Source organism: Falco naumanni, chromosome 11, assembly GCF_017639655.2.
Source record: "Falco naumanni isolate bFalNau1 chromosome 11, bFalNau1.pat, whole genome shotgun sequence".
In the NCBI taxonomy this organism is placed as follows: Eukaryota; Metazoa; Chordata; class Aves; order Falconiformes; family Falconidae; genus Falco; species Falco naumanni.
This window is the reverse complement of record NC_054064.1, coordinates 14,441,269-14,459,341: the sequence shown is the minus strand read 5'-3', so window position 1 is coordinate 14,459,341 and position 18,073 is coordinate 14,441,269. Positions and strand designations below refer to the sequence as shown.

Here is an 18,073-nt window from a genome sequence, read left to right as displayed (position 1 = left end):
GGAGCCTTGCCGCGGGGAGCGCCGCCGTCCCCGCGCTGGGGGAGCTCGCCTCGGCGCTGGTGCCGCACCGCCTGATGCAGAATCCCTACGTGATGCTCTCTGCCTCACCGCAGTCGGCATCGAAGCCCCCGTAAGGCGCAGGCACAAGTTAACCTCTTTGCAGTCTTTGCAAGAGGGAATTATTTCTAAGAATCGCTCAGAAAATGAAAGGGTTGCTCAACTAAATCCTGCGGTGTGCACAGGAACCTCTCGGGAGGAAGACATGTTTCAAGGAGGGCTGGCTTCTAGGCAAACGCCGCTCGCACTGCTTTGGTGGAATAAAAATCACCTTTGTAAGGAAATGCTTAGGAAAATACAAATGTTCTCAGAATGATAATCAGTGATATGTTTTTACTGACTCCTGGATTATGTGCTTCTTCTAACAGAGCTAAAAATGTCCATTTTGAAAATGGAATTGTGTTCTCTGCACATCTTAAAGAGCAAAACCTGCTATGGCTGCTGAGCTGGTAGCAGGTGGAGTTGCAGAGGCTCTAGCTGCTTGGTGTGTCACTTGGAGGCATTTAACCCCCCTGGAAAGTACAGTCGCTTAGGTACCTCTATGAGAGCATGAGTAGGCACAGTTTAAGCTTAAGGAAATGGGTGTGATGTGACTTGGTTTAATGGCACAGCAGTAAGAGGGAGGTTAAAATGTTTTACAGATTGAACAAAGTGTTTCAGGTGACCCCACTCACAGGGAGAGTGGCAGGCATTTTGAGGCACCATGTAACTTACCTCAGAGAGAGACTGAAAATAACATGAAGAACTTAATGGTAAAATATGGTGTGAGTTAATTATAACTGGTATGCTAAATAAAAGCATAAAAATACATACAATACTCAATGTATAAAGTATTAAAATATAAACATTTTGTAAAACAGAAACCAAAAATTATTTTCTTTCAGGTGCACTTGAAGGGCTGTGGAGGTTCTCTAGGAGGTAGAAGGAGTTGGGCTGAGAAGGGATTTTAGGTAACAGTGGAGTGGGTCTGTCCCCTGCACTCCCTAAGCACCTGGACATGGTCAGGAGCTAACCCAAAGCAAACTGCACCAACTGGAAAGCTTTGCAGAGGCTGGTTATACGGAAGCATCAGACACATCCTATCAATGTATTCAGGCCTGCTCAAGAAAAGCCCTTTGATGGAAGGCACTGGCTGAGCCATATATCTTACATTAGCTTTGCCCACGAGGGAGAGGTCAAGCTTGGAGAAGCCCTTAAACAAAGGTAGAGGCTTCCTCACTTTCTGTTCTATCTTTGTTGCTTTGGGAATCCAAACAGGAAGGGAGATTGCTGGACCTCAGCTTGGGCATAACTAATGCAGGGGACAAGGTGGAGATCCTGCAAGACACAAGAGCTGTGCTGTTTGGTAGGCCGTGCTTTGGCCTGCAGCAAGATGGGATGAAGTAATGTGTGCCTGCTACTCAAAAGAGTGGCCTTCTATAATATTAATTGCATACTTGTAGCTCCCCTAGAAGCCCCCTGTAGCTGTTCCAAGGAATAAGGCAAAGGGTTCTGAGAGCAGTGAAGAACTGAGACTGAGCTCTGTGTACAGTTGCCACATGAAGCAGGCGAGTTCTCCACTCTGTTGTGGACTCTTACAACCTTCAGCAAGTCATTTACAGCTAGATCTAAAAAGGGGTGAGATCTTTTCAGCACCCAGCTGTGCTGAGAGGATGTAAGAGTCCCTGTTTAACAGAATGGTCTCCGAATGAGCTTTCAGGCCTTCTATGTTATTCAGTCACAGGAGCAGAGTCTAGAGCCTGTGCAAGCCCTTTTACCCCAGGAGTGGGTTCCAATTATGGAACTGCATACTTACAGTCCCTCTTGAACTGATGATCATGTAGGTATTCAGTACAAGTAAAAGCAATATCAAAGAGAAAAAACTGACTGCAATACACCTGAGCCTAAGCATTGATTAGGAAGCTCTTCACCAATTTATCAGCCATCTTCCATTACACAGAAGGAGGATTTGAAACCATTTCCCACATTTTAGTTGAGTATACAAATCACTTGAGTGAAGGGGTGACAACAATTCATATGATATTTAGAAAGAAACATTTAGCTTGTGTTACTTGTGTACACCCACCCTGCTTTTACCCACACTAATTCTAATCAGACTAATGAGAATGCCTTTCTAGAGCTTTGTATCACAGGCAGATGCCAGCACTTCAACAGCATGAGAAAAAGAACATGATGGCTTAGATTCTTCTGTTCTGATTGGCTGAAGGAGAACCAAAGATTGAGTTGTACCTCATAAAGTGGGATTTAATCAAAAGTAATTTAATTGCAATGAGAAGTTCACAAGTGTAAGGTAGAGAAGTCATCCATTATTGTTGACTGGCATTACTACATAATATGGATTTCCTTTGTAAGCAGGAGGTAAGCTCCTAATGTGATCCAATAGCCAACTACTTAAAAACAAAACTCACTCAATTTAATTAAGGCTCTCTGAATTTTAAAGCTTTTACTTTTGTGAATGGTAGTTGAATGGATGATGGGAAACAGGCTTTCAACCTCTCCCATCTGAATGCTGTCAATTTTTTAATGTATGTTTTTAGTTCTGCCACGCATTTGCTTTAATTTTCTCGGTCCCATTCATAGCAGACAGTCCCTCCCACCCTGAATTGCAACAAAAAAAGCATGGCATGTTGAGTTTGTACCTTCAAACAAAAAAATTAGGGTTTGCTGTCATCCGCTTTGTATCACGACCTAGGTGGTCTAGGCCAAAGGGAAAGCAGTTTGTTTAGAAAATACATTAGAAAAAAAGTGCTGTTTTTTCTCTCAAACACTAGACAAAAGGAAAGACATGGAAAAAAAGTTGTTGGATCAAGGAGGAAGTCAAAATTCCAAAGCAGTAGGAAAGGGATTTGTTTGTGTTATACAAATGAAATACATTATACAGTTAGAGTGAAAAAATATCTGTAATAACTAATAAAATTCAGGCAGAAGAACAAGTAAAGACAGATTCTCTGCTTCAGAAGGACTTTATCTTTAGAAATAGTAGCAAAAAAATACAATTCTGACACTGAGGGTTTTCTGCTATTAAGACCCTTAAGAATGTGTTACGAATGAGACCAGCTCCTGCAAACAAATGTGTTTGGTGGCAGCAACTTTCAGGATTGGGTAAAATATGAGTATGTAGAATGTATGCAGGCCAACTGATGGTTATTTCAAAGGAAATACTCTGGGCCTGATTTTGGTTTCAGTCTAATTTAAGATTTCTGACAATATCCCTTGTACAGTCAATTTTTTTTTCCTTATATTGCCTTCTAGACTCTTGTGTGTGATGCATGCATACGGATACAGGTAGATTCTTTTTTCTACATTTTCCTGAGCACAGTCAGGAATTAATCACACTGGAATTGTTTGGAAGCATTTCTTTGAGTACTGGAAGACCACTTATTTTTCTTATTTCCCCAAGGAGCTGGAATTGTCACCAGCAGAAAGCACAAAGATCTGTTATCATTGTAGGACTCCAGGCTGCAAAACACAGGAGGTCATCAGCTTCCACTGAAACAAGTGCATGCAGAGAACGTTCACTGCGTTTCAGCACCAGATGCTTTGTTTCCTTTTGTTTCTAACATACACCTACATAGCTAGGTTTGAACTGTCAAATGTTTGTACACATCATTTGGTAGCTCAGTGCCACTTTTCTGTCACATCTGGAATTTTTTTCAGCTATTCAGTCATGCATGACCCACCACATTTAAGTTATACACTTTGTGACCTGCTAGTCATGTATAGTTGTAACTGCAAGAGACATGAAAAGCCAAGGGAGTGTAGCAATTATGAGTAAGAGTAGCAGGAGAGTAGGCTATGGGGTTAAATCTTTGTTCCTAAGAACAGGATGTTTGGATCTAGTGTAAGAGTTAAACTATACTCCTGTGTCTTGGAGGCACACTGTAGTCAGAATTCTCTCTAGACAGGTTTTCTGTTATGCTTATATTAGCCTTGGGGAAGCGGGGGTGGGGGGGGTGGGGACAGGCCCAGCAAAAAAAACCCTGCTGTAGAAGATTAAATTATCCCCATACTGTGGAAGTAGTATAATACTTTCCAAATACATTGCTTTTTCTCTCAAAAGAGTCAACCATGTGTGAGGGGAGGGGAAGAAGGAGAAATACACAACAATCTGCTCATTGAGCTGACCTTGTCATGTGGCTGACTCACAGGGGACAGATGTCAGATTTGTTTATAACGGTGCATTAGAGACTGGCATCCCCAAAATATTAAGGAGCTGAGGCCCGAGGAGGCTGCTATGCATTCAAAGCAGCTGTATAATTCATTGCCCAAGTAATCGACATTACATCCTCCACATCACTTCTGTGCTTATAGAAGAACCATACTACTGGCTTTTAGCAAAAGATGACCAGAAAAAGGGAGTGAAAAGGAAAGTGTCAGGCCTGTGCCAAGGCTGTCCTGGGAGAAAAAATGCAAATGCCACATGTTGGATCTCCCTCTGTGTTTGGCTACTTGCTTGGCAAGTGTAGAGTTTGAGTAGTTCATAGTGAAAGGGCCTGCTCCCTTTTCAGTCCTGCACTATCCTCCTGACCTAATACCCCAGCAGTAAAAAGAGGCCTGAACTTGTTGGAAATTAGAGGAGATTCATTTTTCCAGATGATTAGCTCTTCCAAAAACGTATACCCCTCTCTCTGATTTTATTCTATAATTATTAAAAATCTGTTACTCAGCAGCCAAAATTAATAAAGAATTTTTTCTTTTGTGGAATTCCTATTGTGGAATCTTAAGTACACAGAAGCTGAGCTATTAAAAACATTGCATCTTGACTGATGATCATGTCACTGAAAAGTTCAGTTTGTAGGAAGGGAGTTCAGAAGTGGCAAAACAGCACAGGAGTAAGCCTCTGGAGAGGGGTTGGCACCCACTGAATAGTTTTTTTTAAAATGTATGGAAATCAGTGTGTTTTAGAGAGTAGAATAAATTGTAGTATTGCAGAGGGATTGGCAGCTTTGTCCCTAAGAGATGGAATTTCTGAGGAAACTTCCAGCTTAAGTTTGGTAACACTCTGACCCAAAAACAACCACCTTTTTTTGAAGTGTTGCAGTTCTTGATTTACCATAACTTTGCAGCAGTAGCATCAAAGAAGTTTCATTATTAACAGTACATGCAATATGCTAAATCTCATTGTCTGTAGTTATTCACTGATTATAACTAATAATCTATTTAATTAATCAATAATCATAATTAACATAACCATCAATTAGGTTTGAAGTCACACTGAAAAGAAATGCATTAATGGTATTTTTTGCATTGTAAAATTTCTAGGATTTGCTTTCTATTTAAACACTTAATTAAACAAATATTTTTAAAGTATTTTTAGATTTTTCCTGCCTGGGAATATTTTTGTTCATCATTTTGTTTATTAAAAAAAAAAAAAAAAAGAAGCACTTTTAGGATGATCACGCATTCAGCATGACTGAGATTTCTGAAATAGGCATTTTATCACTGATGTATCAGCTCTATTTTTGGTCTTACACATACTGAGAGGCTTTCTATTAAGATTTGGCAAAAGATCAAGGGGTCTGAGAAGTTGCATGAAAATATTTATTGTATTTCTAATGCCGGACTCTAACTGGCATTCACTGAACAATTAAATGCTAAAATCAATGCTGGAATTAGGGATAACTTGATTTTCCAAAATTGTAATGATAATAGATTTCAATCACATCCGACATTTGAAATCAAACTGAGTTGAAATTAAACCCAACAGTGTTATATCTGGAAGAAAGACCATCATATCATGTCTCTGCAATTAGTTTCCACAAAACTTGGACAATGATGAGGTAAAAATCCTTTAGAGAATAGACCAGTTCCTTAGGGCCACATGAAACGTATCCAAAAAAGGGACAAGCAGCAGCAGAAACTCAAGTTCAGAGAGAAAAGCAAAAAGCCTTTATACAGTTGCAAATCTTAGACTTCTGAAAAGCCTGAATGCCTTCTCTTATAAGCCTGAGGCATTTACAAATTAAGTTTAGAACATAAAAAAAAAATCTACAAACCTGACTTTTAGGTCATGCAAGTCCCCTACTCTATAGCCATCCTGTGCTTAGTCTCTCAAAAGTCCTCATGACAGCCTAGTTTGCAATGCATTTGAGCTTGTGCTTGGTCTTAATCCCAGTCCTGCATAGCAGTCTCATTGAGGGTGAAGGTACAGCACTGGTGTAGCTAAGCAGGAGCCACGGTTTCTCAAAACCAACAGAAAATGCCAGAATTTGAGCAGATACTATTTCTTCTTCCTGACCTGTTTCTGGAAGGTATTCAATCATAGTAATTTCCTGCCAGGATAAGAGAGACCTATCCTCCTTCCATTCTCTCCTGTCTTTCGTGAATCTCACAGCAAAGTACAACAGGACAACAGCCAGGGTGGTTGAAAGCTGCAATTGCTGTTAGTAGTTGGCTAAGAATAGGAATACCTTGTCTCCTCCAACCCACCACAGTCCTCTTTTTTGTCTCATCCATCTGTTGTGCCTTGTCATTTAGACCATGAATTCTTTGGCACAAGGGCTGACATTTATGATACATTTTAATAGAAACGTCCACAATGCCTTGCAGTATGAACACATAATTATTAAATAGACCATCCTTCTCCCAAGTACTTGGCTGGTATGTTTTCAATGAGGAGGAACCAGTGGCATTCACTAGGTATCTCTTTGAGGCAATCTGTTTATTTACCTGTTTGCTTACAAAGATTTCTTTGTCATTCTGATTCCCAGAAAACAATAGAAACACCAGGAAGCAGCTCCCATGCTCAGGAATTTCTTTCTTGCTGTGGCAGGGTTGCAGAACAACCTAAGGATCTAAGAATTTCCTGGCCATCCAAGTGTAAAAATTATTTACAAAATATAAAATATTCTAATAGTGCATCAGGTATTCCTCAACTCTTTTTGGCAGGTGGGCTAGTCATATTGTCTTTATTCTGCATCTGGCTAATCAAGTCTTGACTTTCTCTGAATGCTACATACATACTGCCCCTCTCTGTTCTACCTATCTTTTATTACAGGCAGGTAAAAATAATCAATTCCACAGCCTTTGTATTTGCATCCAGTCTCAAGGAAAATCACTCAAATTATTCTGGCCAGCACACTGAGCAGTAACTTCAGCAGTCAACTACAATTACAAGAGAGGCTTTTCATTTTTCTACCTGCTTAGCCTGACTGAAAGACAGCCCAGGCTAATAATTTTTGTAACCCATGTTCAAAGAACGTCTGCTGGTAGCCACCAACACAGCCCAATAGAACACCAACACAGCACCTGGATAGGAGTTCACAACAAGAGATAATGCCAGTAGTGCATTTTAGCAAAGCAAAGAGAAGTCACGTGACTGCAACCTGCAATACAGGGTGAGACGTTCGAGTATGTGACAGTCCATGGTTGCACTCTCAGAAAGCCCATGTATTTTAAGGTATTATTCTACTGAAGTTAAATACAGACTCTGCTTAACTAAGTGCCGGCAAATATAAGAGTTAGATGAATCTACCAGTGTACAGTCTTAAAGAAAGTGAATGTATAGAAGCTACTGATTCCCAGAGAGTTGGATTATGTATGCATCCAGCTACATATTCTTTCAAGGTAAGAGAAACTGTGGGAGAGGGTGTGCTTACTTGTTGCCTTTCTTTCTGTTTGAGCCTCACTGTCTCCATGGTGTCATTTAAGAAATTATCCACATCTGATTGCCGCTGACTTGCCTGTAATGCTTGCAGAGAGCATGTGGTTTTAGTGAAGTGCTGATTATTTGGAAATTCTCCAAGGAGGGGAAGCACCTTGAATTAGAAACTTAGCACTCTGCAGACACCCTGTGGAACAGTAAAGTTAAAAGTCCTGCACTTTAATTCAAGAGCAAGTAGTTCAGTTTTTCCTTCAGAGCAACAGGCTTTGTGCCTTGTGGAAGGCCAGCAACAAAAGTCAGTGCCCCAGGTGCTGAGCCATCCAAAGGACAACCTTATGCTATTCAGGGTTCCACCCACTCCAATAGATTTTCCTGCTAAGGCTTAGCTTTCCACTGCATTTACGTTTGCAAGACCTCTGCTGTCATACCAGACCTGTATCCTGCATTATAGAGGGTGCAGTATGGAGGAGTTCCAGGTGCAGGATAAGAGATGGGGCATATACTGGTACTGGAGACCTCAAGGCTATAAACAACTCGCCCAATGGTCAGATAAAGAAATGCAGAACTGCAGCTGGCAAAAGTGATTTTAGGGGTAACAAAAAGTACAAAGAACAAGCATCCAACATATGTAAACCAAGCCACATATAGTAAATTGGGGTGTAATGTGAAAAAACAGACCAAAAGAGAAAGAGCAAGGTTTAAAAGTACATTAGCAAACATAAGAATGAACCCAAGTGGTTCCTAGAGTAAAGAAGAATCACCATCAAAGACATACTGCTCCTGAAAAAGGGTTTGGAATGCACTACACTAGTCATAAATAGCTCATTTTATACAGAATAACTACTTGTTACTCCTAGGTATTTATCCAAAAATCATGCAGAATTGTACCATACAACAGAAGTGAAAATGAAACAAGTCAGGCATAGCCTAATTTCTAAGGTCATTAGAAAAACTGCTGTTACAATTAAACCAAATAAAACCAAAGCCCTAGACAGGTCAAGACATGTACAGACAATGTTTGACAAGCCCCAGTCCTGAGTCCTTGTAAATTCAATACAAAATCTATGGCTTGTTAGTAGCGATGACGATACTGTATTCAGTGGGCTATAGCTCTACATGTTCCTCTTTTCATTCATTTAAAGCCATGGGAAACTACTCTTAGGGAAGTTTTAACAGAAGCGTTTCCATTTGCCTGGGTGTACCTCAGCAAGTCTGGGCCTCGTGGTTAAGGAGTAGCCAACTTCTGGGGCTTGGGCAGGACCAACATGGCTTCCACATGTAGGCTATATCATATGACCAATAACAAATTGTGCTGGCACTGTGGGTCCTGGATGATCCTAATCCTCACAAGTAACTGAGGAGCACCCCAGAATAACCCCAGGAGCAATCATGGCATGTCCCACAGAAGAATGATGGGCAGCCTGAAGAACTGTTACCTCCTGCTTCTGAACTCCTCTTATAGCCATCTCTTCTTTCAGTTCTCTGCAATGTGATATATGTCTTGTGGCTCTTGGCCAGAAGGAAAATTTGTTACATATCCCATCAGTTCAGAGAAGTTATTGTGCTACTGAATGCTCTTTTGCTTTGTCCTAAGTTATGTAACATACAAGAGTTTTTCACCTTTTATTTTTCTCCTTAGAAGATCTCTGGGTATTTACATCCTTGTTGAGCTCTTGGGAATAGAGATCATCTTTTCTCATGCTTGGACAATTCCTAGCTCAATAGAGCAAAATCTTTCTAAATATTAATAGCATTAATTATTGTTAATAGCAAACTCCTATGGCTTAATAAAGGCTTTTAACCTACAGTTTAAGGAAATAACAGGAGGGAAAAAATATTTTTTTAAAAAATAAACTCTGAATGAAAATTTCTCTGCAGCTATGCTGATCATAGTTCTGACTTTAAGACTCTAAGCCAAATTTACGGTCTAAATTACAAACTAAACAGGGATTTTTCTCCTTTAGCCAACCATGGAAGTAAGAGTATAAAGACTTATTAGTCAAGATATGTGAACAGAGTTTGGAGGTTTTATTATTCTAATTAGGAACAGGAAAATTCCTATTCCATTCGGTAATTAAAACAATACACATTCTACCATCTAATTATATTTGACATTTTCAAGGTGTTGGGAGCTGAAGTCTATAATTGCAGAACTACTGCTGCCTTAAGCAGAATGCTCCATAAATATTCATATATTAAATAGCCAGTTATACTGTTTAGAAGACGTTTGCTATTTTTTTTAGAAATGTTAGACTTTTAGAAGATGCATTTTATATTTGTATTTTTAAAAAGATAGGAAGAAAAATGTCCTGTGGGATCTGACATACTGTATATAGCAAATTGGCTATAAACCTATTCATTAGTATTGTAAGCAGTTAAGCTGGAGATTCATAGTCCTTTAGAATTATTTTTTTTCCTTAAGCAGAATGGGTAATTACAGTCAGAAATAATATGGGAGTCCTGTAGTGAAGTCATAAGACAATAAAATGCAATTCTTAAGATTCCTTGAGTTTGTAATTAACAATAAAATTATAGCTTACATACAGTAGTTTTTTAAAAAAAAAAAGTTATCCACATATTTTAGTGTGTCACAATAAAATACTACTTCATATATATCCTATTTTTAATAGTTCAATATTGCCATTTAAAACAGTTGCCTGCCTAGGTATACCATAATCAAATTAGAGGTGGACTTGCAGGTAACCCAGAGCCTGTTGTTCAAGGAGAGGCTTTCCTTTTCTTGACATTAGAGAAATAGAAAAATATACAATAAGGATGAAATTGTGAGTGCAAGGTGTTCGTGAGTGCCTGCTCTGTGTTACCATTCTAGGAAATAAACCTTTGGGGACATCTAAGTAAAAGGACATAATTTCTGAAAAGAAGGGCAATAGGCAGTTTGCTTGTTTTGTCCATTTAGCTCATCTCATTGGAATAGGTTTGTATCCTGTTATAAGATGCTTTGCCCCATGGTAGGCTGGACCCTGGCTAAGTCATTGGGTTTGATTTTCAAATAGTTAATAATAAAAGACATTGCAGGTGTTTCAATCAAGCAGAATTAAATGCTGTGTAGAAGTGAAGTTGCAACACATGAGAGTTCAAACGCTGTGCAGTATTTCAGTGTCATAGCAAAAGCAGCAGAGACTCAGTGCAAGCTTCCCGCACACCAGGTGAGCGTACACTGTGCCAGCCATCTGGTTAGGAGGCCCCATATCCCAAATAGCTCCACAGTCTCTGTGCTGGCAGGTGTGGAAAGAAGGGCACACAGTTCCACAACAATCTTAATTACTCCCAAAGTATGAAGACTTCAGGGAAGTCCTCTTTCATTCCTGCACATCTGTATAATGACTAGAATCAGTCTAGCCCGTGCTGACTAATCACGCATGATTTCATTATAGTCAATCAGAGACTGCATTCAGCAGGAAGTGAGAAGTAGTATTATCTATATAATGCATCCAGCTAAAGAACTGGCTTCTTTCTGTGGTGGGCAGGAAGCAGGACTCAATTTTTTTTTACATTGTATGTAATTATTCCATACATATTATATGTCAGATATATAATAGTTCTATTATATATTATGTACCCACATAACATGTATATATTACATCCTGTGTATATTATATGCTATACCTAATATGTATGTGTAATATAGTATGTGTGTGCAAATAGGCATACATGTTTGGATTTTATATATATACACACGCACTACTTCCTGAAACAAACTGACTAGATGGCTGGTGTTATTTTTGTAATGCTCATAGCACCAAGGGATGTCAGTACACATTCCCCCCCTTTCTACACAATCACAGCCTCTATACCATGTGATGTTACAATGCAATCGGCTTGAACAAAGATAACCAAACAGGCAAAATTCTTCTATTCCCTGACTTCTGCAGATTTTGCTTAGAACACTTTGAAGACACAACCCACCCTCTTCAGATCTGTCCTCCAGCATGTCAAAGATAAGCTGTTCTTTCCAAACAAAATCTAAGTTGTATTAAAGATGTCTCAGTGAAATTTAGCTAGAACTCTCCTTTAACCACCCAAAATTCCATTTTATGCACAAAATTGTCTGCATTTTAAAAGCTCAGTGTTTAAAAATCTGAAAATGGCCAGTTAAGGCAAGAAACCATTGTCCTTCTACCATATATAGCAGGTTTTATTCATCATTTTTCCAATACACATATTTATCCAGTTTTACCTCTGCTCTGTTATTCCATTGTGGACTGGAATGAATGACATTGATTTTAACCAATTATTTTTGTAAAAGTGTACTGAACATGGCAATACTATAATCTAAGTATGCCCAAATTTGTATTAGGACAATCCCTATTTCTCATGAGGTGCTTGATGCAAAAGCAGAGGGTTTTTTTCTCAAGAGATGTGATACAGCCTTATCAGATATTTATGATTTTATCCTCTAAGTGTATCTATTTAGTCGTTGCAAGCTTTTATTTTTCAGCTGCAGCTAACAGGAAAAATTAATGTGATAGCCATCTTAAAAAGAAAAAACCAAAAGGAAACAGGCAGTTAACATAGGTACCTCCAAGGGAAGGAGTCATATATCCATTTCAGTGGAGGAGCAGGCTGTTGTTCTAATGTTGCCATGTTCAGTGAAGAATGTGTGAAACATCAAACAAGCAGTTTCTGAGCATTTACTAAGAAGATACAGAGAACAATCACATGCTGCTGGTCACCTCTGAATGCCCTGACGCCCACCGCAGGGGCAGGGCTGCCCTCTCTGTTCAATTATAAACCAATGGCTTCAAAATGCCTTTTTGCTATTTCTTCTTTTAAACAAATTCCTTCCACAGAGGCTTACTGGTTGAATCTGTGTTTTCAGGAGCTGGTGGCAAACTAGGGTGAATTTATCCCCAGAGGGGCCAACTTCACTCAATAAATTACTGGAAGTAATTGCAAAGGGTAAAATCATTAAATTGCTAAAGGATAAAAGAACTGTGAACTGTAGTCATCATGGTTCTAAACAGACTGAGTCTTGCCAAAGTTAATTGCTTTTTTGATAGAATTACAAAATGAATGTTCAAAGGCAGAGCACTGTATTATCACAGATTTAGATTCTAGGATACTGTTTTTCGTTAACTGTTACTTTGAAACTAAATGCAAACTGGCTTTGATATAAACACTGTCATATACAAGACAAAGAGCTAAAAAGTGTCATGATGAACAGCAGACCACTGAGGCCCCACATGGGAGACTGCAGTCTTAGCGCTTCCTTTAAAAAAAAAAATAATTAAAGTTTTTCAGTTAATGATTCATAGATGAAAAGGCTAAATTATGTAGACTGAAGATTGGATTGAGTGTTTTGACTGGCTTGGTAGACAACAGGGTTATTTGATATCAACAGAATAGTATATCTCTAGAGAATTAATTATTTAAAAATGGTAAAATGGTTATGACAAGGAGCAGTGAGATGTAAATAGCAGTCATCACAGAGATTTATTAACGGGCTATGTTGCCTTTGCAAAAGTATTGCTATTCCATCTCCAATAGTAATTTGTTGCTTTCTTCTCTTCCAGTTGCCCATATTGGCATCTTCTGTTGTTAGCCTCTATTTTCTTGAACTTACTGATGTCTTCAAGCCAGTTCATTCTGGATTTAATTGCTATGACAAGAGTCTGAGTATGCCATACATTGAACCTACACAAGAGTCTGTTCCCTTCCTGATGTTGCTTAGTCTGGTTTTTGCTGGACCATCAATTACGGTAAGTTTGAGGTGCCACTGTCACTTATTAAAGATTTTGAACAGAGTTTCAGCTGGCATAAAGAAAATAGCTCCTTTCATTTCAGTTAGTCTGCAGAGTGTCATCCAGGCTAATTACCTTAGGATTTTATATTCATTTTTTATTCTTCTACAACAGAAGGAAAAACACTCCTTAAAACATTCCCTGTAGAACTTCATCTACCTGCACATCCTGATTGTGGGCATTAATGTTAAAAAACAGCATCCTTAGTAGGGCAAGAATAGTTTGAATCATTCTGTTATGCTGTACAAATATTTGAACTTTTACAGACAGGACATCTCCACGCTCTGAGATACACCCAAAATTCAAGATTTTGTTGGAAATTGAAGCCTTTCATTTGCAGCCATGAATATATCACTTTGTTAGTGCTAGCTTTATTCAGTGAGAAGGTATATCAAATGTGTCAGTGAAATCGATTACACTTTCCCAAATAGCACTGGGACTCCTCTAAATTGCAAGTTAGTCATTAGAAGCAGGGAAAAGGAGGCTGATTTAATCATTCATCCAAAAGGAGGAGATGATTTCAGGAGATCAGAAATGTCCTGTCAGAATATGAGTGGTTTGGTCACTATTTTACAGAAAAAAAAATATATTTGCATGATACAGTTGAGTATTGTCCCTTCTGGAATTGCTGTGTCAAATTCAAATGAAATCTAAACACTTTATACATATACTAGAGGGAATTCACTTTGCCTGTTTTCAGGCAGCTCAGATAGGAGCCTTATTCTTACACCACTTCTGTTTGGTAAATGAAGAGAGAAATTCACCTTGAGTGTGTGATTCCATGCACCTAAAAAGCTGAATTAACCTTCTGAAAGAGTCTGTTCTCCCCCCTGACAGCAATGACTGTGCATCTCGGTTAGGCACTGCTCTAAGTCTAGCTGCAAATGTACCTCACCTGCCAGCTCCTCTGAATTCTCTTAAATTCAACCAGTTCATTCCTTTTATAATATATAGCCAGTTTACAATTTAAAATTCTATAAAATTTGATGCACATATAAAAATCAAGTGCTATTCTCGCTTTGCTTTCCAGGATGTTTTTTGTTCATTTGTCTTTTTTTAAACTGAACTCTTCTTACTGTGTTTGATATTGGTTGCTTTAGAAACCATTTTCAAAGAATTTTCCACAACCATCAGGCTAAAAAGTGTACTTATTTAGGAACTGGAAGCCAAGACTTTCAGTGGTCCTCATGCAGACACTTGCAGCAAACACTAAATACTGTGATAAAAACAAAACTTGTTGGTATTGCAGTTTGGCTGGGTTTCTTAAGTTTAGACAGTGTTTCTGATAGCAACAAAGTGGACTTCCCTGAAACAATGATAGAAGGAATGTATACAGGCTCGCTTGAGCCACAATAGAGGGGCAAAAGCTGATTTTTACTTCAGAGAGTTTATGTCAAGCCTAGGTAGTATCAAACACCTTCATCTGAGATGAAAGATGTCCATTTCATTAGAGTGTTTTTTAAGAGTTTTGCTTACTTACTGAATTACTTGCTGAATTACTTGCAGCACAGCAGTACAGACAACTAACCAAAAGCATGCCACATGAGGAACTTACACCCCCATCTGAGCATGCCTATCAAAGAGAAGATGGATAAAGGAAATAAATCCTGAAGCTTCAAAGTACAACCACTTAAAAGCTGCAAGCCTTAGGAAGGTGTAGTTTGTTTGTATTAGCGTAAGCATGAATGTGATGCATGTATTAGCTGGAGAATGGGCTCTGATATGTGAAATACACAACCTTCTTTAATAAAAGGCATTGAAGATGGTGTAGAACATCAGCACTTTATTTTTCAATACCACTTCAGAATTAAAAAAATAGAGGGGGGAGGATGGTGGTGTCATTTTTTTCACCTTTTGTTTGAAAAAATAGGGCAATGAAGCTCAATGCGAAAAGATAATTGTGCCATTGTCATCTTTTAGATTTTAGCACTTATAATTGTTTTCATTAACATTTCAATGAATTACATAACTGTAAAATACAGAAAAGAAAGCATGAGCTATATGAGGAACTGAGGATGTCCAGTAACACAGCATATGCTAGCCTCTGTCTGCAGTACTTAACTGCAGTATGAGGCAGGTCATCAAGACTCAGTAAAATACAGGTGTGATTAAGCCACATATTAAATATTACCAAAGAGTCTAAATAAGAAAAAATATTTTAAAAAAGAGAGGGGGAAGAACCAAGCAAATTCTAGTCTCAATCCCTCCTTAAAGCTTTATATAAATATTAGAATAGGACTTTATTTTTCTGTATTATTTTTGTTGATATACTCAGTGTTTCCCAAGACTGGAGAAAATATTATATCTATTCACTTTATAGTAAATTTTTTAACAAGTCTAGCATTTTAAAATTTATTTTCCCAAGTCATTATTACAGAAGGATGTATGTGGATTTGGCTCTTTACGGTGGGTTTTTTCTTTGTTTTTTGCTTGTTATTAGTGAGAAGCAACTGCTTTTAACCAGGTCTGTTCTGTAGTTCTGAAGTGCTATAGAAAATTACCACTTGTATTATTGACATATGTCTTATTGCTTGTGTCATGTATGAAAATTTCTATATGTATTCATAAATCACACAGGACTTCAGTGTGGAACAACTGGTCTTGTTTGAAATTACCAACATGGACATTTTATGTCTGGAATATACTGGAATTGCAACGTGACTTCCATTTGCTTCAAAGAACTCTGATTCTCTGACATACGTTCTCTCTAGTTAGTTATTAATTCAAAAATGTTAGGACCAGTTATTTAATCATATCAGTGTAGGTTTAAACCCTTATATGCCACTGACTGAAAACCTACTTAAAGGTAACCATGTGCTTTCTAACAGATCACCAGGAAATTAGAACACATTGATTTGGGAAATCAATTCGCAAGGAGAGAAATTCAATGCTGGCAGTCTTAGTCCTACTGCCTCCTCTACTGTGGGAGTTTGTTTCCTTGGAAATACCAGCCTCTGAATTTTCTTTGACATAGGCCTTGCTGTTTTGCAATTTTCTTATCTGTCACACATGATAATCCAAAGCTTTGGTGTTTTTCCCTGTGCCAGACATTCCCTAGAGCTTGGCTAAAAACTGTTAGTTTCTCTGGTTTTTAAGTTTGCAATACTACTGATTTCTCTAGCAAGTTTCAGCTGTAAATTGATGAAATGGTGACAGATAATAGTGACCCTAGTTCTCATCTAATTAAAATTCCTTAAATAATCTTTATCACTGGCTTTTCCACATAATGAGACAAACCTCACTGCCTCATTTTTCTAGCAAAGAATGGAAACTTCAATTTATTAAACCTTCAGCTAAAAAGAGTTAGACTAAATTTGTCTACTTTATCTCCCTTCTCCTAGGGTGAGGGGTCTTAGTATGTACAAAGTTCACTGGTAATTAGAGCAGATTCAGCATAATTCAGATGCTTTAGCATCTCATTGCTTGTAAGCTTTATGCATTGCATGTATTAGTTTTCAGTGCATCTGTGGATAGACAAGGTGAACCTCCTGTTAGTGGTAAGAACTGCCTCACTAATTTCAATATTTCAACCCAACCCGCATTTTGAACTCTGTACAAGCCCAGTACAGAATTCCAAGTTGTTGCACTATTTAATAAGGATAACAATCAACCCTGAGACTGCAAATGCAGAAATAGATCTGGATTTCCCAGCAAGTAACTGCATTTTTCATTTATATTCTTCTCTTTATAAATTCTTGTCTATGGCTTCAGTCATAATCTGTTTTGCTTGGTGTGTTCAGAGGGACCATAAGGACAGAACTTTTTCTACTGTGGAACTGGTTAAAACCCAAGCCAAATTAAACAAATACAGAAGAGCAGGCTGTCACATAATTAGAAGCTGCTGGAGGATTGCTAGGCTTGAGGCCAAGACTGAGTGCTAAAACCTCCTCAGGATCACAGTGGTTCTGGATTATTTTAGAGGCGAGATTTTCTGATTATTACTTTTTTGTTGTAGAAGCACCACATTTCAGCTGTGGATCAGGACCTCAGTTCCACTGAGCACTGTATACTGTATGCCACTTGCATTTATTTCAGTGCCACCTTCTAGCCTGCCCTCACTCAGGCTAAGTTGCATTACTGAATGTTACATATTGATACAAATCTTTCAAAGGCAAGTACATGTCAGTGGATGACATTGGTTGTGGTATAGTTATATTTCAGCCCTTTAAATTCAATCAGTGTCTTCTGAGTAACCGCTACATATAAATTAATGGCTCCTTTGTCATTGCAGATAATGATAGGAGAAGGAATTCTCTACTGTTGCCTGTCCAAAAGAAGAAATGGGATTGGAACAGAGGCCAATATTAATGCAGGAGGATGCAACTTCAATTCTTTCCTTAGAAGAGCGGTCAGATTTGTTGGTGGGTTTCAAATGTTAGTCACAAAGAGGAGCTTTGCATATACATTCAGTTTTCACCATGCAGGTTTCCTTTTCCGAACAGCCTTTCAAAGCAGTGTGGGGCTGTCACTGGCATAGATCTTCTGCCAGACAATGCAAGAAGAAACTGTCAAATGGAGTGATAGAGCAGTGCCATCTCAGTAGTGCAACATCTACACTCCCGTGTTTTCTGAAAGAATAATTTGGTTTTCCTTCTCTGCCCACCTTGCTTCCTTTTAATGGTTTCAGTGTATGGTTTCCCCTGCCAGTCTT

General features: G+C 38.5%; 2 protein-coding genes across 3 annotated transcripts in view; one reads left to right on the top strand and one right to left on the bottom strand.

Annotated features, from left to right (window-relative positions):
- Positions 1 to 18,073, bottom strand: part of PLPPR5 (phospholipid phosphatase related 5) — a 190,905-nt gene that overhangs the window by 106,801 nt on the left and 66,031 nt on the right. The window lies entirely within an intron of this gene.
- The window catches only part of PLPPR4 (phospholipid phosphatase related 4), a 32,966-nt gene that overhangs the window by 280 nt on the left and 14,613 nt on the right, over positions 1 to 18,073 (top strand). Inside the window, exons 2-3 of the mRNA XM_040609938.1 lie at positions 13,195 to 13,380; positions 17,654 to 17,783. Coding sequence (XP_040465872.1) covers positions 13,195 to 13,380; positions 17,654 to 17,783 — 316 coding nt within the window. The remainder of the gene's footprint in view (positions 1 to 13,194; positions 13,381 to 17,653; positions 17,784 to 18,073) is intronic.